This window comes from Asterias amurensis, chromosome 18 (genome assembly GCF_032118995.1).
Source record: "Asterias amurensis chromosome 18, ASM3211899v1".
In the NCBI taxonomy this organism is placed as follows: Eukaryota; Metazoa; Echinodermata; class Asteroidea; order Forcipulatida; family Asteriidae; genus Asterias; species Asterias amurensis.
In genome coordinates this window covers 12,516,380-12,544,159 of record NC_092665.1, presented here as the reverse complement: position 1 = coordinate 12,544,159, position 27,780 = coordinate 12,516,380, and the positions used below count along the sequence as shown (strand labels likewise).

General features: G+C 37.9%; 1 protein-coding gene across 3 annotated transcripts in view; it reads left to right on the top strand.

Moving 5' to 3' along the window:
* Nucleotides 1-27,780, top strand: part of LOC139950666 (uncharacterized) — a 49,667-nt gene that overhangs the window by 14,912 nt on the left and 6,975 nt on the right. The window contains exons 3-6 of one of the 3 annotated variants that reach the window (XM_071949453.1): nucleotides 10,670-10,842; nucleotides 15,758-17,839; nucleotides 18,318-18,383; nucleotides 21,945-22,183. In XM_071949453.1, coding sequence (XP_071805554.1) covers nucleotides 16,166-17,839; nucleotides 18,318-18,383; nucleotides 21,945-22,183 — 1,979 coding nt within the window. In that variant the 5' untranslated portion in view covers nucleotides 10,670-10,842; nucleotides 15,758-16,165. Of the gene's footprint in view, nucleotides 1-1,324; nucleotides 1,398-10,669; nucleotides 10,843-15,757; nucleotides 17,840-18,317; nucleotides 18,384-21,944; nucleotides 22,184-27,780 lie in introns of those variants that run through there. The other 2 variants (XM_071949454.1, XM_071949452.1) reach the window with 2 other exon arrangements.

The following is a 27,780-nucleotide window of genomic DNA, read 5'->3' as shown; positions in this document are numbered from 1 at the left end:
GTAATAGAATGTCAGTTGCGGTTATAAAATATACCGAAAAAACATTAGTCAGTTTTAAATAAACTCTGCCTGACAATGACTAGTAATTATAAAATAATTTGATTAGAATAACTTCAATATAAAAACGGTAGACTCGATAACGATAAAAATACTTAAAAACTACAATTAACTTACTCCTTTTTTTTATATGCACAAAATTTTAAACACATTAAAAAAAAGGAAAAAGACAAGGCCCCAAAAAAGCAAATATGGCACTTTCTTAAAACTCAACTGCTCAAAATTTACCATTTAAGTCCTGGGCCCAATTTCCTAGAGCTGCTAAGCACAAAAAATGTGCTTAGCATGAAATTTCTTGTATGATAAAAACAGGATTACCAAACAAATTTCCATTTGTTGCATATTGCTTGTTACCCAGGTATTCAGCTGTTGTTTGCTTATTGCTTATTCTGAAAATCACGTGGAAGTTTGGTTGGTAATCCTGTTTTTACTAAGAGAAATTGCATGCTTAGCAAATGTTTGTGCTTAGTTGCTCTATGAATTTAGGCCCTCATGTTATGATCACCTTTCATATATAAACAATGTTTGACATCATCAGGGGGAAATGATGCATGTGGCTCTTCCAGGAAGCGTTTCGGAAATCTATGTCCCAACTTTAGGGACATCCTTTACCACACAGCTGATTTAAAGGCACGTACACCTTTGGTAATGCAAAGACCATTGTCTCACTTGGTGTGGTCCAACATATATGCATATAATAACTAATCTGTGAATTTTTTTACGTAATTGGTCAGCGAAGTTGCAAGAGAATAATGAAAGATAAAACATCTGTGTTGCACAATGTAATTTGTGTGCATACAGTTGCTTGAAAAGGCTTCAGGCTTGAAGTTGTTTTTATATTTGAGTGAGAAATTACCTCCATATTAAAAACTTACTTCAGAGGGAGCCAGTTCTAACAATGTTTTAAAAACTATACCAACTAGCTCTTTATTGCTTGTACCATGCATGGGGAAGGAAATATATCCATGAACCAAGTAAGTTTTTATATGCTAACAATTATTTGGAGTTTACCAATGAGTGTCCAGTGCCTTTAATATTCAATTCAACACCAATGAATGCCATTCGGTGATCTTAGTGGCCTACAAGCTTTTCCTGTCAACAAAACAGCCAAAGAACTTGTATCCTATTTTGGTTTGTAAAAAGGAAAACTGCTCATAGTTAATTGTGAAATGTGTTCACACTAGATGATGACTTTCTCTTTTGTGGATTGGACTGAATTACTTCTCAGAAAATTGTGTCAGAAAATAAGTTGATTATAAAAGTGTAACAACTAGCTGCTCAAAAAAAAGGATATTGCAAACTCCGAGGACCAAGGTTATTCTATTCATGGAAGATTGACTGTAAGTGTTTTTGATCCTGTTATATTCATAAATCAATTACTTGGTGTTCTTTGTGAAGAGCGGCAGCAGACACACAACGTCTTTCAGTGCGTAGACAATTAAAAAATCTATCGTTTCAAATCAAGGCAATTGTCACACACACAATACTGGAGCGAGCTAAGCACTGGTAATAGCACATAAGGTGATATTGTGTATAGTGTCTTGGTTATTACTTGGCCTTCAGAGAGCCAGTGGTGTAAAGTCATTCATGGGATTTTCTCTCTCTGAGTTGGTTTTCCCTGCGTGGTACTTCAACTGGCTTTGTAAATGCGAGTGCTTAATCACACATTGCTGGAGCTGTGTACACACAGGCTCCCAGTTGGCCGACTTCTGTAAACAATCTCCGGCAGAGAAATGGGCTAATTTCAGTATACACTATAATCATTATAGAATCATGGTATATAATTATTCATTCGGGAACTTGATGAGTGTGTGAGTGAGGATCGCAGGTAGGTGAGTTTGTAACAAGCTTGTCTTTTTAACCTCCTTTTAAACTTGATTGAAGTGCTGGAATTTTGTGGATTTGACTGAACTTTGGCTAATTTCAGTGTACACTATAATCATTATAGTTGGTCTGATGACATAGTTATCCATTCACGAACTTGATGAGTGTGTGTGTGAGGATCGCAGGTGAGTTTGTACTATGCTTGTCGCCTTGACCTCCTTTTTAATTTTATTGAAGTGCTGATGGAATGCTTTTGTGGATTTGACCATGAAGGAAGAGAAATACTCCATGATTAAACTGAACTTTGGCTAGTTTCAGTGTATACACTATATAATCATTATAGTATTGTCTGATAATCATGGTATACAATTATTCATTCCGGGAATTTTTTGAGAGTGTGAAGATCGCAGGTGAGTCAGTTTGTAACATGCTTGTTTTGTGACCTCCTTATTGAAGTGCTGATGTCTTTGATGCTCTTTTATATGTCCATGGTCCAAACCATTAGTGGAGAATGATTGTTGTAAGTAACCTGTTCTTTGTAAAGAGGCTTTTAGTGGACTCTCTTTCATACCTTTGTGCTTTTATAACGGCTTGTCTGTTCGTCTTTGGACTTATGTACTCCTTGGCAATTAGAGCTTTGGTAATGAGCAATAAAACTGCCACTGTCGGCACGATTTAGTGCCATTCACATGACAGCTATTTAACTTGGGTCCCTTGCTTAATTTAAGCATGGTTGTAAAATGTAGCAATGTTTGACAAGATTTTACACGGGCTGGACAGTAGACACAATTTTTGTCCTTTCACAGGAGGTCAATTTGTAAGATTTTACAACCATGCTACAATTTAGCAAGGGACCCTTGCTAAAATGCTCTCGTGTGAAAGGGGCTTAGTCTCTATGGATGAGTGTATGCATGGAGCTAGCTCCATGGTGTATGTTGACAAAACATCTACTGCAGTGTTGTTTATCTTTCTTTGAATCAAGATATGGTACAACCTTGGAAATGTTGATAAAACTACTGCTACTGGTATTAGTATTTTAATACTCTCCTTGAATAAATATATGGTACAGCATTGATAATGAAACATGCTGCTGCTGGGTCATATGTATGTTTAGCTCATATAATATTATAAGTTATCACACAAGCGCGAGTGGAATACGGAAAATTCGGCCGAGTTGGATACGGGACGCAGACACGCTTTATTTTCCGTATATCCACAAGCGCGCGTGTGTTATCTTCAATCAAACTTGGCACGTGACATAGAACACACAATACGCATGGTAGTGATATTAGCCGTGCAATATAGGTTTTTATCACCACTCCATTCTGCGAATCTGATTGGAGGATTAGCGCGTACTTGAAGATAATATATTATACAAGCCTATCATGGTAGGTACAGCCTTGGAAATGTTGACAAGTTTACTTTTTGAAATCTTGACTAAATCGCGCTTTTGTATGACAACTAAAAAGGGTATTCCACAAAACTATTGACAAATTAAAGGGTCTGTATATATTTGGTATCGACTCTGGCGATAAAAACTTTGGCCTCTACTTGATTAGAAGTACAACCACTCTGAATAGTACTATAATGCATTTTGAGAAACTTTTCAATTCGATGTAATTCTCTTTTTAATCCCCCAAAAATTTAATCTGAGAAACATAACTGTGGTAATGCTTCTCAGATTGTGTATTCCAGTAGCAGATTATTTTTCCTGCATGGGATATAACAGCTTCATCAGATTTTCTTGGCAATATCTAAAAAATGTACCACCAAATGAAATGTTCACAGGTTAGTTTTTTCGATTCTAAGTTCTATCCAAATAGAGGATCAAAACAACAGTGGAGAAATCTAGAACACAAAATGGTAGAGAAATACAAAAAAACCAATACCACATATAATTGTACTATCCCTACATTTAAAGAGTGACAATTGAAGACATTTTCCTCAGGCAATGAACAACCATTGGTGCTTCAGGCATGCACGTGTCTTAGAGTAGTCTAGGTGTTTTTAAGATGTACAACCACAGAGTCCTATTCTTGTGCGTGTGTTTTGTTTTGAGTGTCTTAGTATGAGGAAATGAGTTTGAAGGACTTGTATCATGGATTGTATGGCCATGGTATGGCCAAGTGGTTACCAAGACCTTCAGTCTTAAAGGAAAACTCTGAAGCTTTGCAATCAATTGTTAGATATGCTGCATCTGTTAAAGGCAGTGGACACTATTGGTAATTGTCAAAGACTAGTCTTCACAGTTGGCGTTTCTCAAAATAAGCATAAAATAACAAACCTGTGAAAATTTGAGCTCAATCGGTCATCTAACTTGCGAGATAATAATGAAAGAAAAAACACCCTTGTCACACAAAGTTGTGTGCGTTTAGATGATTGATTTCGAGACCTCAAGTTCTAAATCTGAGGTCTCGAAATCAAATTCGTGGAAAAATACTTCTTTCTCTAAAACTTTGGCACTTCAGTCTGAAGTGCCAAAGTTCTGAGGGAGCCGTGGCATTGTACTTACGATAGTGGACCCCTCTTGGATGATTTTATGCGTGGTGGTAAAGCCTAGTAGTACTTAGGGACCAATAATTTGTGGGTCCCCCTACAATGTGGAAATCAGTGTTTGAGCAATGTTGTATTTTGGGATTTGAGGCATTGCATGGTGATGTATCAATATATTTGGTTTGCAGAACACCATGTGTGTATCTACTTGCCAGGTAGAGATTTTTCTTTAGAGCACTGTAGCTATATATTCTTCTACAGCGGAGTAAATTATTCCGATTTTTTCGGGGCACTCTGAAAAGAACTGTCCTGCTTTTTAGCTACTACCTGGGCTGAAAGTAGAAAATTGGCTGGGACTGCCTTTGCTTATACATGTAGGATCATTATTAATTCTTGCAATTTTGTAGAAATAAAAAAAGTACTACTTTGGGCGGCATGTGGAGGGAGGAGAGTCCTCAAGTACTCTCAATAGACCTTATGCATTGACGTCATCCAGCCGCCATCTTAGATGTAAAACAGTGACGAAACAATCGAAACACACAGATTTGTGATCTTAGATGTAAAACGGTGACTAAACATCCGAAACACACAGATTTTTGCGCGGGCGCACAGGTTTGGCCAATGAACAACCTCCTTTTGACCTCTAGGTGAGGGCGCCCTAATGAAATGACGTCATGTGCATTAAGGTCTATCATGATAGGACTTGTAACAAATATTGAACTTTGGACTCATTCAGTTCCCTTGATGGAAAGTACATCCTGCTCCACCTGTTAATTTGCCCACTTGTGTAATTTATACATCATCTTACATCATCTTACATCATTACTTGCCCCATTATCACCACCTTTGTTTCACACCTCAGCAGTGTTTATATACACACTTCCTAATTTGTTTAGGTTTAAATTTCCCTGGATTGTGTAAATGTTTGTGCTTTAACCCCTGTGGTTTCACTCATTAAACCTTGAACCAATAAAGCCACTGTAAACAAATTAGTGTCTGTGGTAAACCTGGCCTGGGCTAGGTCTTGGGGAGGGGCCGCTCTGGGGTTTTGATTTAGCAATGCAATGTCAGCTGTGCTCTGTTGGTTCATGGTTCATGCAATGGGGCAATCTGGTTCTGGCTCATTGAAAAGCACTGTACAGTGGGCACACTACTGGCAATTACTCAAAATAATTGTTAGTGTAAAACCTTACTTAGTAAGGGAAAATGGATAGCTGTTTATAGTGTAAAACACCATAAGAAAAGGCTCCTTCTGAAGTCATGTAGTTTTTGAGAAAGAAATAGTTTTTCACTTGGTCGCCTATTTTATGGAGTCAAAAACTTGACTTGACAAAATGGCGTTCACAGCGTATAAAGGAAAACCACGCAATTTCGAGGCATGTTTGTGTGGATTATTGTATTCTACTTTTACAACATCTTTATTAAACAATATGCATTTCATAAGAAACGGTTTCAAATGCATGAACCAACTCAACTGAATCAAGACAACTTGTACCTTTAAAAAGTTGCAGTGGTTTGTTCCCATAGCCTTAGGGATTATTAACACATCCCTGATTACTAATGTGATGTGTATATTGACCATTCATCCATAAAGTCGGGCACAGTGTGTAGACCTTCACTGCCAACATCTTAGTTGGGTTCCCTGTATCCACAAAAGGTGTTCTTAAAGGCAGTGGACACTAATGGTAACTACTCAAAATAATTATCAGCATAAAACCTCACTCGGTAACAAGTAATGGGGAGAGGTTGATAGTATAAAACATTGTGAAAAACAACTCCCTCTGAAGTGACGTAGTTTTCAAGAAAGAAGTAATTTTCCACGTAGTTGATTTCGAGGGACCTCAAGTTTATAATTTGAGGTCTCGAAATCAAGCATCTGAAAGCACACAACTTTGTGTGACAAGGGTGTTTTTTTCTTTCATAGTTTTCTCGCAACTCTGATGTCCAATCGAGCTCAAATTTTCACAGGTTTGTTATTTTATGCATATATGTAGAGATACACCAAGTGAGAACACTGGTCTTTGACAATTATCAATAGTGTCCAGTGTCTTTAAAGGCACTGGGATGGACACTATTGGTAGTTATTCAAAATAATTGTTAGCATTAAAACTATGGTATAATGAACAACGAAGAGCTTTTGATAGTATAACCCTGGTCTTAGTCTTGGTGCCCCTTCAGAAAGTTCTCATAGACTTTAAAGGCAGTGGACATTGGTAATATTGTCAAAGACTAGCCTTCACAGTTGGTGTATCTCAACATATGCATAAAATAACAAACCTGTGGAAATTTGAGCTCAATCGGTCATCGCAGTTGCGAGATAATAAGAAAAATAACCCTTGTCACACGAAGCTGTGTGCTTTCAGATGCTTGATTTCGAGACCTCAAATTCTAAATCTGAGGTCTCGAAATCAAATTTGTGAAAAATTACTTCTTTCTCGAAAACTATGGCACTTCAGAAGGAGCCGTTTCTCACAATGTTTTTTACCATCAACCTCTCCCCATTACTCATCACCAAGAAAGGTTTTATGCCAATAATTATTTTGAGTAATTACCAATAGTGTCCACTGCCTTTAAGACTCCAAATGAAAGTGCCCTTTGCAAAATGGAATTGACCTAGACATCTCAAAGATGAAATTTCAGGCCTGTGAAATGATCCCATCCCTTAAATTTAAACATGTGTTCTTCTGGCCTTGAGTTTTGTGCTACATCCTAATAAGAATGTTCTTTTTAAAAACATAATTTCCAAAAAGAATGTATCAGTTTATGTTATCTGACTCAAGTTATTGTAATCAAAGTCAAAAGAATTCACAAGGAATGAACTTGAATTGAATTAACAGAAAACATTTTTGAAATGTGATATTTATTTTTTGCTGTTGGTGTGTTATGTCTGAATAATGCTCTATTGGAATAGATGCTTAAAAACAATTGTTTTTTGATTCACCATTTATTTCAAAATGAACATATTTATTTTGTGTACAGATTTTTTTTTTTTTTTACTTACAATTAGGTTTTAGTTTGTGGTGCAATTGCTCTATGGTGTAGCCTGTTTTGTCACAGCATCATTGTATTCAATGAGCTTTCGTCAGCCATCGAAAGGTTCCTCCTCAAAACAACAACAAAAGACTTCCAGCCATCTTAAAAAGTCAACCCAAAAGGAATTCCTTGAAAGCCCCCAACTAAAATCCAGCTCTTCCTCTCAAAAGGTCTTTTCTTTTCTTGTAAGATGCTAATTGAGCCCGACCAGACGGAAAAATGAATGAAACATGTAGCAAAGATTACAGATGCTTTTAAGACCTTCCCTGAAGACGATAATGACATCTCCTTTGGTAAATCTTGAAAGCACCTGTCTATAGGAATATGTCAGGAATTATGTCCTATGGAAAGGGAAGCTCTGACAAAGTATTTATCAACTGTGTCAGGGCATCATGCCCTCCATGCAGTTAATCTTCAGAATCAAGGCAAGCTTTTATGCAAGGGAGATTTAAAACAATGCTTGAGGTTAACTTTCTGTTTTCAATTCAATTCTCAAACTCAGATTTACTTCCATACCTCATGAAAATGTCAAAATAATGCATACCCCCATCGAAAGTAGGTCAGTCTATCTCTGGCACTCACAAACAGACACTATAGAAATTTGAATTTCCAATAGTCACCTTCAGGCGTTTTTCAGAGATTCCAATTAACTTTGACATACTTAGCTGGTCATGATTTTCTACCCAATGTGACGTTTCAGATGAATTAATTTTGCACTTAGCGGATACTAATACTAAGACTCTTCCTTTAACCTTCAGTCACAAAGCAAACCTCTTTAAAGGCAGTGGACACTATTGGTAAATACTCAAATAATTGTTAGCATAAAAACTTACTTGGTTACGAGCAATGGAGAGCACATGTTGATAGTATGAAACATTGTGAGAAACGGCTCCCTCTGAGGTAACATAGTTTTTGAGAAAGAGGTAATTTCTCACTCAAATATTAAAAGACTTCAGCTGAAGCCTGTTAGTGTTATTATGCATCTGAAAGCACATGAAGTAATTTCATTATTCTCTTGCAACTTGACCAATTGGGTCAAATTTCACAGTTTTGTTGTTCTTTGCATGTTGGGATACACCTAAAGAAAAACTGGTCTTTGACAATTACCAAATGTGCCTTTAAGATGGACGAGACAGTGAAGGAAGATTATAATAAGATACTTGGCTGGCATTCAGTCTGCTTTGAAATCAACCTCGCGGTATTAAAATAAAAAACCCAGACAGCCAAATGAAAATCCGTCTGCTTTTTTTATGATAAGTCGTTATTAAGTATCTTATATGACTAGAAAATTTGGTTGCAGCTATATTTTCAAAGTCAACATCTTATCGTTGGGGAGGAGGAGCGATAGGATTAGAGAATGCAATGTGGAGACATTATTTTTGTCAAGTTTGATAGGATCCATAAATCCATGTGGAGGAAATGGCTTTACGACTAATTTTCCTGATGTGTCGGTGGAGACGTGAGTAATGGAAATTTATTGACTGCTGTGTATAAATTCCAATTTGGTTTGAATGTTGTGCCTGTAAATCTTCACGGTATGTTGTTAAAGATGTGAAACTGTCATGGTCCAGCGTTGGAGTAACATGTTCTGTAAGTCTGTTAATAATGGAGTACACATGTTCTTTCTTTAATGGGAAGGTATTAATTTACTACTGGTAGTTACTCAACAAATTGTTGCCCATCAATAAACTTAGCCATCAACACCTCGTAGGTAAGAAGTACCACAGCTGTTCATTATGTATAACATTATGAAAACTGATTCCCTTTAAAGGCAGTGGACACTATTGGTAATTAGTACTCAAAATAATTGTTGGCATAAAACCTCACTTTGTACAGAGTAGAGGGGAGAGGTTGGTAGTATAAAACATTGTGAGAAACGGCTCCCTCTGAAGTGGAGTAGTTTTCGAGAAAGAAGTAATTTTCCACAAATATGATTTCGAGACCTCAGATTTAGAATTTGAAGTGTCGAAACCAAGCCTTTGAAAGCACACAACTTTGTGTGACAAGGGTGTTTTTCTTTCTTTCATTATTACTTTCTTTCATTATTACAAATTTTCACAGGTGTACATGTTGAGATACATCAACTGTGAAGGCTAGTCTTTGAAAGTTACCAATAGTGTCCAGTGTCTTTAATGGGAGGGTAATTTACTACTGGTAGTTACTCAACAAGTTGGTGCCTATCAATAAACTTAGCCAAGCCATCAACACTCCGTAGGTAAGAAGTACCACAGCTGTTCATTATGTATAACATTAAATATGGTTCCCTTCAAAGACACTGGACACCTTTGGTAATTGTCAAAGACCAGTTTTCTCACTTGGTGTATCTCAACATATGCATAAAATAACAAACCTGTGAAAATCTGAGCTCAGTTGGTCGGGAAAATGCAAGATAATGCTGTAAGAAAAAACACCTTTGTCACACGAAGTTGTGTGCTTTCAGATGCTTGATTTTATTGAGACCTCAAAATCTAATTCTGAGGTCTCGAAATCAAATTCGTGGAAAATTACTTCTTTCTCAAAAACTATTTCAGAGGGAGCCGATTCTCACAATGTTTTATACTATCAACAGCTCCCCATTACTCATTACCATGTAAGGTTTTATGCTGATAATTATTTGGAGTAATTACCAATAGTGTCCACTGCCTTTGGAGAGAATAGTTCAGTTTTTGTTTCATTGTTTGCACGTTCTATTCCCACCATTCTGCATTATGTGTACACATGTTTTTCATGAGCCAATTCGTCCTATGGTGGACACGGCACTATTTGGTTGGGGTAAATTTGTCTGTAGCCCAAATCAAACAGTGTTCTCCTATAGTGTCCACCAAAAGGCTAGCAATGTACACAAACCCAAGGGCATCTGATTGGACAGAAGTTAGCCAGTGACCATGTGGACTGTTCCATTATGCCCAAAGGGTTTTGTGTAAGAGCGAGCCCTCTTACATCATTCGTGGAAAACTACCTCTATTATGTAATACAGTTCAGGTATTTGTAAACTTGGGGTGGGGTATAGTTCTCCAGAATGTGAAAAAAAATTACAATTCTTGTGGCTGGAGCAAATAAAAACTTAATAAGATCAGAACACCCCTCTGCTGAACAATACACAACACCCTTTCTTCAGTCTAATTGATGGACAAAGAGTTAACAAATACAGATTGGTACAAGCCACTTATGGAACAAGGTGATTCTATTCCTGAAGAGGGGGAAGAGCAGGTGTTATTATCAGGGCCAATAAGGAGGGACTTATTGTTTGTTCTGGCATTAGGGAGGAGATGTTTCAAGAGGGAGTTTGTGATCTTACAGTAACTAAAGATCTTTGCCTCTTATGATGGAAAGGAAGGAGTTAGCGGGCCCGTCAAGGAGTTGTGTGTGTAAATACTAAGCATCCAAGAAGATTTGTCAGTCCGTTTTGCACATCTATGCTTTGAATGAGGTTTGGTATGTATACTATTTCAATGATATTCTTCCTACTTTATTATTAGCCTGATTTCCAATTTTTATATATTTTTTTTTTTGGGGGAGGGGGGGGGGGGCTTTGGGAAACTCAAGGAAATTGTGAATATAGCCTGAAAAGGCTGTTAAAACCTTAACTAATTGTACCTATAAGGTTATCCCATGCGTACTTGATAAAATTATTCTACTTTTTTTTCCAAGGGCAAAATACCATGCCTGGTATTTTCTGTATTTGTCATGTTTGTGTCTATCACTATGTATTAATGAAAAGATGTGCTGAATTCTGTTTAAGATGGCTTCTTGGGCTATGACTTGAGGAATTTAAGTCCAGGTAGGAACGCCTGGTAGGGCCTACAATTAAACCAAAGCCAAAGTAAACTTTCCGCATGGCAGCGAGAACAAAGTCTACTGAGATTACAAGAGGATCCATGGTTTTCTCTATACGGTTGTCTGACATTCACAACAACCATAACAACAGTAAATAGTCGCCAGCCAATAAAACCTTGTTTGCTCTTTCTTTTTGCCAAAGGACCTTACAGTCCTAGCTAATTAAATCCACTCTCTATACCCACATCTCAGGTAACAAATCCTTGAGTAATTCTAGAACGCTTTTTTTTTTCGGGGACCCTGAAATGGTGTAATGGAAGATGCCTTGAAGACGGGCTTGAAGTAACAGGTGATAACATCGCAGTGTTTTGTAATCGTTCACGTTTCTAGATATTGCTTTTCTCCTGACTTTTATTACCGTGCGGCGGCCGGCTAACATTAAAGGGAAGATAACAAAACTATTGCTATTTTGTTTATGAATTGTCATTCTGCTTTTTGTGATGGCAGAAAATATTGTTTATAACTTTTCGGCTTATAAAAATTAAGCAGGATGCCTTGGTGCTTGTAAAATGGTATTTTTGGGCTGGTAACCATAATTTTGGTGAGCAGAATTTTGTTTATCTTGGCTATTTTGTGTGCTCAAAGCTGCTCTGTTAACTTGTCCCCCCTGCTGAAAGCTGTGTAAACTGTTTTAAATATTGAGTCGTAATGTATTGATGTTTTAGCTGTAATTTTTAGTTCACAAAAATAGCACCATATAATGAGGTGGTTTTTTTTACAAGCTGTTTTTATGCTCTAACGGATGTACCAAGAAATTGTGTCCTCATTAGTGTTTAGGTGTTTGTGTTACTAATGGCGTGTCATGGTCGAGTGTGCGTACTCAAGAGTGTGGTTCGAGCCCTGGTCTTGACACCTGTGTCCAAGAGCACTTTAAGGGACACGGGTGCCTTGGATTGGTCGAGTTGGTCTTTGAAAAGCGTTTGAAACTGTTTGTTATAAAATGCATATGGTTAGAAAGATGTTTTTTAAAAGTAGAGTTTAACGATTCACACAAGCATGCCTAAAAATTTCATGGTTTTCCACATGCCTCGAAGTGGTATCCCTTTAATTAAGCATTTGGCCTATTGTTACGGCCTTGGGATTGTACAGAAAAGTAAGGTCCTGTTTGTTCCATAGTGTAGTGCAGGGAAAAGACTGAACCAAGCACACTACTTTATAAGATAAGGGGTTTGCCCTGGTGTGTTTTTCAAGCATAGCTGGTTGTAGCTTGCACTGCATCACCTAATGTAAGCCAATACAACAAGGGGTAATATGCATGGGTCTGATAAAAAGGTACATTAAGGGGTCAAATAGTTCAAATTAGGCCTCGTTGAAATATTATGTCTGTTCACAAAAGGAAACTTCAGGGGTATTGTCCCCTGAATAATTGATACAATTTTATTGTGCGTGTACTCTCACTTAAGTTGCTGCTATTCAGCCCCCCCTTCCACACCCCCCTCCCTTCTCATTTCTCCTTTACCCTCTCCGGCCGCCTCCACAAACGTCTTACTTCTCCCCCTGGAATCTGAGCAAATTCACAGCTGAGTGCTCATCACTTACGTGTCTGGACCACAAAGAAATCATGCCAAGTTCAAAACCTTACTCTCTGTTGCCGCCAAGCAATCCACTCAGTCCCAGACAGAATTACATGTTTTTAAGTTTTTTAATAACGACTCATTGCCTACAAAACACACGCATGACTAACCCTAGTGCCTTGAGTTTCCCCCCTGTGAAGTGAAACTAAATATTTTTTTAATTAAAATAAAATTGAAAATTCAGACGTGTGCCAAATTGCTCACTTTCAGGGGGTGTAATATTAGTCTAGGAGCAAACGTCATTGACCCAGTATGATGTATTATTACAAAGAACAAGGATATAGGGTTGTTTTTACATTAAAGCCATTGGACACTTTCGGTACAGAAAAAAACATAAAAGTTCACAGATTTACAAATAACTTACAGGGTTTACAGAATGTAATGGTGAAAGACTTAACTCTTGAAATATTATTCCATGAAATGCTTTACTTTTTGAGAAAACATTAAAACAATATCAATTCTCGATATCGAGAATTACGGGTTTATTTTAAACACATGTCATGACATGGCGAAACATGCGGAAAGAAGGGTGGGTTTTCCCGTTATTTTCTCCCGACTCCGATGACCGATTGAGCCTAAATTTTCACAGGTTTGTTTTGTTATTTTATATAGAAGTTGTGATACACGAAGTGTGGGCCTTGGACGTTACTGTTTACCGAAAGTGTCCAATGGCTTTAAAGGCGCATGTACAATTGTACGATCTCACTTCTTTGTGAAGTTGTTTACTAACGACGAGCAAACTTTTGTACTTTTCTGTAAGTGTGGCATAATTTTACTGTAAGCCATGCCCATTACCTCACACAACCTCACACAAACTTAGGCTCCACTGATTTACTATAAGAACAAGGATAGGGTTGTTTTTACATTAAAGGTACATGTTAAGTACCATCTCACTTCTCCGTGAAGTGTTGTTTACTAACGACGAGCAAACTTTTGTACTTTTCTGTAAGTGTGGCATAATTTTACTGTAAGCCATGCCCATCACCTCACACAAACTGGCTCCACTGATTTACCATACGTAGGAGTTGCAATGCATTTGGGCTTGTAAGGGTCCTGGGTTCGAATCCCACCCGAGTAACATGCTTGTGATATTTTTTTCCCATGACTTGGGAAAGTACTGAGTAGGCTATAAGCTGCTAACATACACTGGTGTATGGGTTAAAAAAATTCCCAATCATGGACAAGTTCTATGTCTTTTGCTTGTCATAACCTCAACATGATCTTAAATTATATCTTTCAAAATGTCAAGGACGACACCATCAAATCCATAACCAATTTATAGAATTTCTGTCTACAATTTTTTCCCTGCCTCAGTAAAAAGATACCCATCAGCCTCGCTGAAAAAGACAAGCGTTGAATTGTTTTGACATGTTCACGACGGCGCCATAACTTATTATAATCAAGAACTGCATCAATGGGCTTAATTACAAAGTGCAGCATTTCTTTCTTTTTCTCTTCTTCTAATTTTCACAGAAAGGGATATTCTGTAAAGTATAGTGTGACTTCAGTGAAAACACAAATGTTGATTTTAGTTTTTCATATAAAACCTGCCTTTTTTCCCGCGACCCTAAAGTGCCCTTGTATCCACTCATGCGAATGTGATATTTTATACTGACCATCATAGTGGAAACTGAATACATCTCTGAAAAGTTTGTTTTGTGTTTGTGCAGTCGGCTTGTTTGAGTTGACACTTTTACAAAATGGTCCGTTGAGTGTTTGTGTTTAACTGTAGCAACAATACTGTACACTACATGTAGAGGTTTGGCGTGGAAAAAACCTGTTATATGCTACTACTACTACTACAACAATTTTTTTACAGAATTTAGTCAAACTATTAGTCAGAAAGGTGACTTAAATTGTGAAGTTCATATCAATATCAGTTGATATGAACTTTACAATTTTAATAGAAATGACAAATAAAATAGTATCTCGGAAATACTTTAAAAGTTTAGCAAAAAGCATTTAAGCTTTTAAAGATCCCACAAATTTCTTTTGCTTATCACTATTGCAGCAATGAACACAAACATAAACAAAATTTTACAATATGTGCTGTATAATTTACCATTTGTTGTTTTCACTGAATGGGGAACACCAAACTTGTAGAAAATGTCTTATAGCTTAGCTGTGCAGGTTTATTGAAAGCCAGACTTAGGAAATGCAGCTGCTCTTCCAAAAAAAACACTTATGCAACTTAATTCTCAAAATCATGATTTTTGCACTCCCATATTTTTAGCAGTTTTTTCGGGGTGGGGGAGGGGGGGGGGGGTCAAAGTTCTACAAGACTGACTGTCAAGGTTGAAGTAACCCCATACAATATGCCATTCAAGTTGAAGGCCAGCATTGGAGTACAATTTGTAGAGCTTTGGTTTGTGCGAGTATGTTATGAATTCAAAATTTATCAAAAAGAATCAAGTTTGAATAATCATTTAGATTTTTGTTTGCAAATTACAAGGGCAGTCTGTATGTACTTGATTGTAAAAGTAAAAACCAAACTAGGACTTTAATGTTATGGCGATGCAGCTGACTAAACTGGTACAATCTAAAAAGACTTCTGAAAGCACACAAATTCGTCAAACATGGGTGTTTTTTCTTTCATCATTTTCTCGCAATTTTGATGACCAAAATTTTCACAGGCTTGTTATTTTATGGTTATGATGGGATACACCAAGTGCGAAACTGCCATTCTCTGCTGGCCAAATGCCAGTTAGAAAAAAACTTCTCTCCAAGTGGTCCGCCTGACTACTTTCGAGTTGAACAGCATCCCTTTTATGAGAATATAAAGTATGGACTAGTGAACAAGCTGACAGACTAGTGAAATGACAAGCTGAATAGTCTGGCTGGCCAGGTCACCAAAAAAAGACGATAAGGAGCAAACAATGGCAACCTTCTTGAACCAGTTTATAATGAGTCTTGTCTGCCTTTTTGTACTTTTCTTTCAGGGATTGAAGTAAGACCAAGCAGCAGGGGTCCTAACAACCCATGGATCGCACCATGTTTATTTGTCAATGGCCTGGAGTTATCCTTCAACTCTGGTAGCCAGAGGCTTCACTGATCAACAAAACACCTTGTTTTTTCCTCCACCGCGTGGCACGTAGACCAGATTCCCTATCGGAAGAACTTGACATCTTGTTCAACTATCTACCATTATTATAGTTTGTTGATATTACTTTGGAGGAAGCTTCCCTTGGTGCTGGAAAAAACGCATGGATGGAATTGTGTGTTTATTTAAGGCAAAACAGCAGTGAAGGAGGTGTCAACAACAACTGTGGAACAAATTCGCTGGAATTTACCATATTCAGCTCAAACTTTTGGAATAATAGAAATTGTTTACCTCAAAATAGAGCAAAATGGCTGAGGGTGGGAGGAGCCAATCAGTGATAACCTCTCACAAAGACGAGCCAATCAGACGCTCAGAGAGTGATAGAACTAGAAGTGAACGAACTTTGGTGTCCTTTGAGAGCTTTGAGTCAACAACTATGTTACCGGACTGTCGTGGATGGCTAATGGAAACTGAGAGTCGGAAACAGTTCTGGTGTGTTGCCGCAAGTAGAATGCTCGGGCTTTTTAGTTCGCCTGAAGCAGATGAACCCATAAAAGTTCTGACATTAACCAACTTTCAAGTGGAGACTTTTATCAACGATGTTGACACGTCGATAAATGGCGCTGATTACTCGGTGAGTAATGATAAACATGGTTCTAGTATCGCTGCTTCAATACCCAGGAAGCAGGAGTACGCTATCGCTTTGAAACCGCTCTCCAAGGGAGTCGAGCAACACTTGTTTCTGGTGCCATCAGAGGAAGAGCATTTACTGTGGAGGAAAGCTCTTCGAGCTTCTTGTCCTAGCAAAGTACCGGCGTGCTCACGGAGGGACAAAATGCTCAAACAGAAAAAGATCAGCTTTGAGGAACCCTGTCGAACTGACAGTGGGTTGGGGGACGACTTAGAGCCTCCGCTAGACCACAGGAAAAGGGAATCTGGAGACTCAAAGATTCAAGAGCCGAGGAGTTTTATAAATGGAGCTGTTGATTATGAGAACAGGAGTGATCTCGTAAGTAGCAGAGGAAGTTCCTTTGTGTCGTCAGTGGCAACTCTTGACGACTTGGCGGACTCAAATTCCACCAGCGACAGCAGCACATCAGTCGGCAACAACAGCGCCGTGAATATCTCCGAGTTTGACTTCCCAGACGTTGAGACGAGCTCCTGCGGGAGGCAATCCCTGAATGACAGTGTCTTCCTTGGCACGTCTCAAGAACTTGATCTGAATCAGTGGAGTGACTCGAAGGACACGGACTGCTTCACTAGCGACGGGGATTCCCTCCCAAACTCCCCGCATCCGCGGCCGACTTCATCCAGCATGAGCTCCGCCGGGGACTTTACCGATGGGCCCTGTCGCCCACCGTCTGACCAATCCAAAACCATGATCAGCAAAGTCTCAAAACTCGTTCAACGTGTTGCTCATATGCGACGACCGCGTTCAAATTCCAGTTTGACCCTCGCTCAAATACCCGATTCTAAGATGTCGGGACCGATGCGCAAAAAGGGAAAGTTACGCTGGTACGTCTTAAGTGGAACCTCCTTATACTGCTTCAAGAGCAACTCAAAAGATGAGGAATCAGAAGTGATTTACGATCTATCCTCGTACACTGTTGCCTTGGCAACAGAAGAAAAAGAAGACAATCGGTCCATTTGCGTACTTAAACTCACCCACTCATCGGGGAAAAAAGTTCTCTTTACAATAAATAACATGGAAACTGCCCAACTGTGGTTTAATTATACACAAGATGCCATAGAGACTAGTACATCCAAATCAAGGTCGGACAGTCAGAGGTCGACGTCCTCAAATCCCGAATCCCAAGGTCTTGAACGGAATCGCTTGTCGCGTCAGAGTTTTGAGGATGGTTATGGCTTCTTCGAACGTCAGAGTTCCTTGCGATGTGTGAAGGATGCTCTACAGAAGGATGCTCTACAGAAGGATGCTCTACAGAATGCTGTGGCCGATTCACCCAAGGTTACAAAACAGGTAAATTTATCAATTTAATTATCAAATTTGTTTTTTTTTGTGGCTTTTTTTTTAGTTTTTCAAAACTCCTTCTTAGATGAAAACACAAAAGTACCGCAATATGTCTTTCAACATCTTGTATAAATGTTACAAATGCATACTTTGTGAAGATCTTTACATTTTAAATGGCTTAATCAAATCATTACCAATTTCACAAAAAAATTCCCAACTACAAAATGTTGTTTGATATACACATCAAGTAATAAATCGCAAGGGGAAACTGACTGGATAAATTTGAGTTCATGTTATTGGGTAGAACAAAGAAAATTTGTCTGTAGCTGGTAATGATCAACCATCAGTGACCTCCTGATTAATGTCCCAACTGAGCTATCAGCACTGACACTCACCATGTCACATTTTGTGACCGGTATTCTGCTCATTTCTGCTTAGCGGCAAATTCTAAGCAACATTATGAATTGTTTTTTCGTATCTTTATTAGGATTCAAGTTCAGGAAGCTCAGGATGTAATGAGGAGAACCGGGAAGGAGGTTCACTGTCTGACCATGTAAGTATATACTGTAAACTAATGCAACCTTGTTCCCCAAGGGGTGATTGACGCCTTGTGTCGATATTTCCATTAAACCCCCTGGCATTGGTTTATTTAAGTGACCCCCCCCCCCCTCCCCTGAATAAGGTTACCAGCTAATGTCATATGTACGATATGACTGGTGCCCTGCTAGTTTTTGCTTAATATTATTAAGCATCATTCTCTGCTTAAAGCCATTATACACTTTCGGTAAACAGTATTGTCCAAATCCCACACTTCGTGTATCACAACTTATATATAAAATAACAATCCTGTGGAAATTTAGGCTCAATCAGACATCCGAGTCGGGAGAAAATAACAGGAAAACCCACTCCTGTTTTCGCGCGTTTCGCCGTGTCATGACATGTGTTTATAACAAATCCGTAATTCTCGTTAACGAGAATTTATATTGTTTTACCGTTTTCTCAAAAAGTAAAGCATTTCATGGACTAATATTTCAAGAGAAGTCTTTCACCATTACCTTCTGTAAACCCTGTAAATTATTTGTAAATCTGTGAACTTTTTTTTTTTTTTTCTGTACCGAAAGGGTCCAATGGCTTTAAAAGGAAGACATTTGATAAATCACTCTTTGAAAAATAATGGTAATAAAAACTTTTGGTAATAAAAACTTTTGGTAAAAGGGAATTAGGTACACGTTTGGTAATTACAAATATTATACTCACTTGGTAACGAGCAATGGAGAGCTGTTGATGGTATACAACATTGTGAGAAACAGCTCCCTCTGAAGTAAGGTAGTTTTTGAGAAAGAGGTATTTTCTCACTAAAATAAGTCTTTTATTCCTATCTGACAGCACACAAGTTCGTTCAACAAGGGTGTTTTTTCTTTCATCATTTTCTCGCAACTTCATTGACCGATCGAGCCCAAGTTTTCACAGGCTTGTTACTTTCTGCTTATGATGGGATACACCAAGTGAGAACACTGATCTTTGACAATTACCAAACGTGTACAGTGCCTTTAAAAAAGCCTACAGCAGCTTTTGGGAAATATTTGAGAAATATTTCACTTTGAAGTAAAGTGGTTCATGTCAAAGACTTTTTCACTAGTCCACATTTGAAATTACATGGGGAGCATTTGAGAAATATTTCACTTTGAAGTAAAGTGGTTCATGTCAAAAGACTTTTTCACTAGTCCACATTTGAAACTGCATGGGGAGCATTTGAGAAATATTTCACTTTGAAGTAAAGTGGTTCATGTCAAAATACTTTTTCACTAGTCCACATTTAAAACTAGATGGGGAGTGCTTTTTAATACTTAACTAGCCAGCCTGACCACTTGAAGATAATTTTGTCTTGTCCTCATGTGTTTTAAAACTAGCATCAGCGGACCATTGTTAAGGGAGACCGCTGTTGTAATTATGTGGCGTGCATCCTTTAAGTGTCGTCTTATAATAATGTCAATTTCATTTCCTTGTACTGTGTAGTTTATATGTATGAAGTCATTCTGTTAAAGGGCTGCCTTTTTGTTCAGTTCGACCTTCAAACATACACAGTACAAGTTGCATGCTTTCCAATATGTTTTAAAAGGAACACGTTGCCTTTGGATCAGTCGAGTCGGTCTATGAAAAGCATTTTTAACCGTTTGTTATAAAATGCATATGATTAGAAAGATATTTTAAAAGTCGAATCCAATGATCCACACAAGTATCACTCGAAATCACCAAGTTAGCTTGCAAAGTAAAAGGAAAACCACGCAACTTGGAGACAAATGTGTGTGGATCATTGTATTCTACTTTTGAATCATCTTTCTGACGTATTTTATAACAAATGGTTTACAAACGCTTTTCAAAGACCAACTCGACCAATCCAAGGCAACGTGTTCCCTTAAGTTGACTTATGAACACAACTTGTTCATTAACTTTTTTTCACATGGCTTAAGAATTTGTTTGCACTTTTATTTTAGGCTATTTACTAAAGTGACATTACATTTTAAAAAGACAATTTTCAAGAAGCATTAGCTATATTTATTAAGACATACTTAAATAAAAAACATTCAAAAATTAATTGTTTATATAAAATGTATCAATTGCAGTATTTCCAATCATAACTTTTATTCAAGACTTTAGACCTTTAACTTAAAGATCTGATGGACAATATTGGTATTTTGTTATCAACAACAATAACTTTACAAATAACAGCGTTTGAGGTCTGCAATCAACAAGAGTGTATCAATACACAATGTGCATGTGTAGGCCATTCAACCACCCCCCCCCCCCCGACCCCAAGAAAGGGTCAAAACAGAAGTGAATTTCAAGAACTCAAATTCCCGAATTGAAAAGTAATTCAGCTGAAAGTTCAGGGGAAATCCCCTTTCCAATGAAAACATTACTCAATTGAATAGATGGATACAGACATGTAAGTATGTAGGTTGGTTTGGCTGAATGCTTGATCTTATATGAAAACTGGAACAGGTTGGGTACAAAAGGTAGACAGTGTTGAATGTTTGTACGAAAGCGTTTCGTTCGTGACAACACACTGGAGTGACTTGGGCAAAAATGTACTTTAGTAGTGCTGAGTGGTTGTTAGTATCTGTTCCTCATTATAGTGATGATCTAGACAAGCGAATAACTACGTCTCTGATGTGTTTTTGGGATTCGTAGACTTCCTGTTTCCTTTGGATAATCACACCAATTTAAAAGCATGGTATAAATTGTCATATTAATATGTTTATCCTGCCGTTTTGAGGACAACATACTCATTTTGCTAGCTTCTGTACTTCTGAGTTCTTCGTTATTCCATTGATACATTCCAAAACTCGAGACGTTTGGAACCAATTTGCTGACTTTAACTGGACTATAAGCAAAGACTGGAGTCATGATTTCCATGGAGGTTTGAATCTAGAACTACGTCTGTTTTCTTTGTCACGGAGCAACAGCGAGGACCCTCTTTATTGTTGGAGCCTGTTTATAGAGCAAGTGGACGCTCTGATGAAGTGAACAACTGTATGGTCTCGGGGAAGAACAAGTAGAACTAAACACAGACCTGATCTGCAATTTCGGTGGCTTTGACTGACAGCTCATCTGTAGCCAATGACATAGCCATAGCCAAAATCACTTTAATAGGACACGGCTTATCAAGCAATTGACTAAGTGCTAAAGTTTGTCATCTTTGATTTTGGGACAACTGTCACAAACAGTACAGGCTGTCTGTCCCTTTGTTACCGGGGATCAAATTTCGGGAGAAAATCCTCAAGACCTGGAGAGAGCTTTGTATACTCAAAATACATGTATAATTTTACTGGACCAGACATCTTTTACAAGCAAAGATTCAAAACAAATCTTTTAGAGAAGACAATGAAGAAATTTAAGTTTTAGACGAAGGAGGAAAACCCCTGTAGGGAAAAATCACGCAGTCGGGTACATGTTTGTATTTTAAAACCAAATGCACTATGCAAGGCTCCTTCCAATCAGGGTCCACAGAGGTGAAAGGCGTGAAGAGAAACCACTGAGCCAACCTGACCAACAAGATCTGTGATTTGTAGATGATTATTTTTTCAATTTGATTTCTTTGTGTTTTTTACAGGAGAGCGTCACCCCACCAGCGACCCACTGGGCTTCTTCAGAGGATCTCTCGTCGTCGGTGGAGTTCACCGAGAAGAAGAGTCACCCAGCAATCCGCTTCATCATGAAACGCTCCAGTAAATATCAGCTTCTGAGTAAACGCTCCCTCCGACAGATGCCCATCCCGGCAGCTGATATTGTAGACCCTACCATGACGGGACTACTGAGTGTGTATGTGCAGAACAAAGGCTCATGGAAAAAGTAAGTCAGGGCTCTGTGTAATTTTGTTTGATTTTTTTCCCCTTCATTTTTCTTAAAAGGCAGTGGACACTATTGGTAATTATTCAAATTAATCTTAAGCATAAAAACTTACTTGGAAACAAGCAATGGAGAGCTGTTGATAGTATAAAACATTGTGAGAAACAGCTCCCTCTGAAGTAACCTAGTTTTCGAGAAGGAAGTCATTTTCCACAAATTTGATCTCAAGACCTCAGAATAAGATGTTGAGGTCCTGAAATCAAGCATCAGAAAGCACACAACTTTGTGTGACAAGGGTGTTTTTTCTTCCATTATTATCTCGGCAACTTCGACAACCAATTGAGTTCAAATTTTCACAGGTTTGTTTTTTAAGCATATGTTGAGATACACCAAGTGAGAAGACTTGTCTTTGACAATTACCAATAGTGTCCCACGTCTTTAAGAATCTTCCTGTAACCATTGAGGTTGTGAATGTCCAGTTAGTCATCTAAAATGATGTACCATCTTTCTTAATCTTTCTTGAAAACTAAAGGATTGGAATGGAAACCAATGACAATCACTTTTAAACACATGGATAATTTACTACATGTTTATAGCAAACTTGAGAATTGCACTGCACTCTTCCAAACTCCAATGCTGTATCTGTACCCTTATGATTTGTCTGCTAAAAACTGAAGGATCAACTTCAAAAATGACGAGTCATTTCTCTGCATTGCACTTTGATCTACTTAAAGACACTGGACACTATTGGTAATTGTCAAAGACCAGTCTTCTCACTTGGTGTATCTCAACATATGCATAAAATAACAAACCTGTGAAAATTTGAACTCAATTGGTCGTCGAAGTTGCGAGATAATAATGAAAGAAAAAACACCCTTGTCACACAAAGTTGTGTGCTTTCCAGATGCTTGATTTCGGGACCTCAAAATGTAATTCTGATGTCTCAAAATCAAATTCAAATATTTTAGTAGAAAATTACTTCTTTCTCAAAAACTACGTTACTTTCAGAGGCACTGTTTCTAACAATGTTTTATACTATCAACAGCTCTCCATTGCTTGTTAAATATGATTGTTGCATTACTAGAGGAATGGAATAATGTAATCAGTTTATATTTGACCCTTTTCATTCAGCAAAAGTAACCTTTCTGCTAATGGCCTTTTGGTCTGTATAAGGTCAAAGTACAACAAAAGATCCTCTACAAAAGAACCAGTAAGTGTTAGGCATTGTTTGCATTACAATAAAGCTATCTGTACGGCCGATCAACTGGGATAATCTATAATCAATGATAGTTTTGTCTGATCCTCAGCATACAGATCAATGGTACCTGTTTGTAATATAGGGACAAATGAAAGATGTCCTGGATTGGATTTGTACCAATAAGGCCACTTAAAAAAAAATACCAGTTGATCGTCCGCGGGGTTTCCAAAAAGAGAATGAGGACCTTTTGGTTTTTTATTTCTTTCAAATGTGGCTGCCAAGCATTTATCAAATTGGCCACCAAGTCTTCAGTTTAAAATCACCACTATAAAGTAAATGCACTTACTTTATGTAGTTCTTAAAAGTTCTTTAAATTCTTAAAAGATAAGTAATAGATAAATGAGAAATACACAGCAAAAAAAAAGATGTGGTCTCAAAAAAAGGATGCGGGAGGGTGTGATCAACTGGTATTTGGCCTAATGTGGATCAGTAGGGACTTTATACGTAGGAGACTTGTCCCAGTGTTTGGGGCTTTCAGTGTCTGCTAAAGGCTATTTTAAACCTGCAGCATAAAATCAATGTTGTGTGTGTGCGTCAGACTCAGAGGTGGATGTTGACTTCAGAGATCTGTCTAAACTGAACAGAATAATACACAGATCAAGCTACTGGGAATGAAGTGTACGCCATCAAACCATTGGTGCACAGAAAACATAATGTAGTGAATAATATGAGTTTTGTTGCTGGAAAGAACTGAATAACTACGTAAGTGGAACTGCTGGAGTTATATTTCTGTTGTGATCGGGAACTTCAACAACTACCTATAGACCATGGAGGATGTATAGACTATGGATACTGGGTTGACCCAAAAGTCTCTCTAATAGGAAGTCTAACTTTGAATGGAGGTTTGATGAGGGTCATCTCAGCTTTGCAAAGAATTAGACCATGGAGGAAGAAACCAAACCTTGGAAGTTTTCTTTTACACTGTACTTGGTGTATACATGTTAGGTTTGCGGTAACACCATTGTGATATCTACTTTGCTATATTGATCTTGTAAAGAAGTATTTGGCCATCTACATCTACTATCTCGGAGTAGACAGGGAGAATATCAAAGGAGCTTCAACATTCTTGTAAGAAGTGTCCACAGTTATTTTGTCTGCTATCTCATAGTGGAATAAGATAATACCAAGAAACTTCTACTTTCCTGTAAGAAGTATACACAGCTATTTGTCTGATCTCAGAGTAGGTTCAGAGAATATCAAGGAACTCCTACTTTCTAGCAAGAATTATACACAGCTATTTGTCTGCTATCCCAGATTAGATTCAGAGAAAATCAAAGAACTTCTTCTTTTAGCAAGAAGTATCCACAGCTATTTGTCTTCTGTTTCGGAGTACAGTCAGAGAGAATCCAATGAACTTCTACTTTTGGTTTGTGGATCGATGGGGGCTAGTCTTGTGTTATCTTTACTGCTGTGGTGTGAGATATTATTGGTCGCAGCATTTTAACTAGCCTGCTCTAGTCATCATAATTCTTGGTGAAGGTTTTAAACTTATGAACTGTATAGCTTTGAATCTTTGACATTTTACTGAATGATTGTGATTTTCCTGAGCTGAGAAGAGTTTGTGATCATTAAGAAAGTTTTGTGAACGGTGGTAAGTTCTATTAATTTGTTATTTTACCTGTTTCTGTGTGTTTGACTAGAGACGAAAGTTAATATGCTAGGAGACTCTTTTTTCGTTAAGATCTTCTGAGAATATGACAAATAAATCAGTCACTTTTATCACTGAGTATGGTCATCTTTGTTTGAAATAAATCTATTTGTTTTGTGATTAAAGGAACACGTTGCCTTGGATCGGTCGAGTTGGTCTTTGAAAAGCGTTTGTTATAAAATGCATATGAGTAGAAAGATGTTGTAAAAGTAGAATACAATGATCCACACAAACATGCCTCAAAATCGCACGGTTTTCCTTTTTCCTCGTCGACTAACACGGTCGGCCATTTGACTCCCATACATTTTTGACCCCCATAAATGGCCGACTGTGTTAGTTTGTACAGTAAAAGGAAAACCACGCAATTTCGAGGAAAACTTGTGTGGATTATTGTATTCTACTTTTAAATTATCTTTCCAACCATATGCATTTGAACAAAAAATGGTTACAAACGCTTTTTATAGACCAACTCGTCCGATCCAAGGCAATGTGTTCCTTTAAGTAAAGATGCTGCATCATGGCACAATTTTGTCTGGTTGAAAAGTGCTATGCTTTTTTTCCAGAGGCAGGTCTGGAATTACACAGGGGCCATGGAGGCAATGGCTCTTTTCTTGGCCTCTTAGTTGCCCAGGTTGGCCTTGGTGTCCCTTCAAAAGTTTCCTATAGACTTTCAAGATTTTTCCAGTGGCCTTTGCATAATGAAAATGGCTTTGCCCTTTAAAAGTGCCAGTCCTGCATACATGTAGGTGAAGTGCATATATTATAAAAGCATAATGCCAACTCAACATAAGTGGTTTAGATTATCCATTCAAACTGTTACATCAAGTTTCAAATTGTGAATTGATGAATTGGATAATGGGATAACTTTCTGTATGGCTACACCACCTTTTCACTCATTTTTACAAAAAGGGGTATCTCATTGAGGTAAATTAGACACTACATGTATATTCTTTCATATCAAATGAAAATGGGGTGGCGCCATACGGGAACTTTTCCACAGGATGTTACACAATTGTTCCGCCTATAAGATACACCACTGGCTCTTGGGAAAAGATAGTTCATTATAATCCTTTTTAGTTTAAGTAGGCCTACATAATGTGTAAACTAAACTTAAACAATTGTTTGTGACAAGAAGTGTCCAAACAATCCTCATTTTGAAGGAACATTATCATAATGGAACTGGAGTTGTAAAACAATTTTTGTTCTGACTTGTGCATTATATACAAGCTGAGGTCTCGATTTCAAGCATCTGAAAGCATGCACATAACTTGTGCGACGAGGGTGTTTTTCCTTCCATTATTCTCTTGCAACTTTGACGACCAATTGAGTTAAATTTTTCACAAGTTTGTTATGTTACGCATACGTTTGGATACACCAAGTGAGAAGACTTGTCTTTGACAATTCCTAAAAGTGTACAGTGCCTTTAAATACCATGTATAAATTATTCTCTTCATCATATATCCATATTGCTGTCATGACAATCAGCAACAGATGGTCATACTCTCCACCACCCCCCCCCCCCCCCCCCCCGCCCAACAGTTTTGTATCACAAACAACCGTAGACAAAATCCATTACAATTTGAAATCATCCACTGTAAATCCAGTTAATAGGTTCACCCCTTCATGCATTATGAATTTTTCCATTGTAATTCTAGCTGTGAATATACGCACCTACAGATAATATGCAAAGAACAAAACAACCTTGACTGCATGGGATTCAACTGAGTATTGCAAATATTTTTTTCTGAAGGACCGTCCGAGCGTTTAGTTAGAGAGTTATAAACAGCAAGGATTGACCATAACACTGTATGGTTTCGTAGAACTCAAATGTTCAAAGTGAACATGCATGTTGACTGCAGAAGAAGCCAAAAAGTTATTCCGATTATGTCATTTTTTATGATGGTTGTAGCTGTATGCGTGAGTACATAACATCAGCAACAAACTGATATTGTTTGTGGTTTTTAATTCAATCCAATCCAATGTTGCAGTTTACATATTGTGGGGCTAAAAAGCTACTTTAGGCCTATGTTAAGTTGGTGCGAATTAATTCACAATTAGACCATAGCGTCCAGTAGCGACTTGCACTGAAATGCCCATGGCGGCTGCAAACTTTGATGACTAATCCAAAATGTTTAGAGGTTTGTTATAATTATGCATAGGGAAACACCACGTGAGGATTCTGGGTTTGACAATTCCAAATGTATACCCTGCCTTTAAGCTTTTTTATGAATCTCAGGACATGGGAGTTGAAAATCTACATCTACATGTTGTACCATCAATCGATGTTTAAAGTAGAGCACATATTGACTTTCATTATGAAGGATCTCAACTTGTCTGTTTTTGTCATCCACTGCCAGGGGTATAATGTTGACCCTCCTCTTATTAATGAATTGATTCGACCTCGTTAACTAATAGGGCTGTCAATTTGCTCTTGTCTGCTTTATTATGTTAGTACAGGGTGTCCCTGACGGCATACTGTAAAACAAAATAGGCAGAGCTTTTCAGTATCATTTGTATCTCAAAGCCATCAGGGCAAAATTTCATTGCTTACTGCTTGCGGAAGCAGGGAATTCCGCAATAACATCAAGCGTATGTCAGGGAATTAGCAGGGAATTTTTCTTGTTGGCTCGGGAACTCCAGGTTACAAGGCATTCACGCTACATGATAGCGCAGAAATTTGGCGCTTGCAAGGTT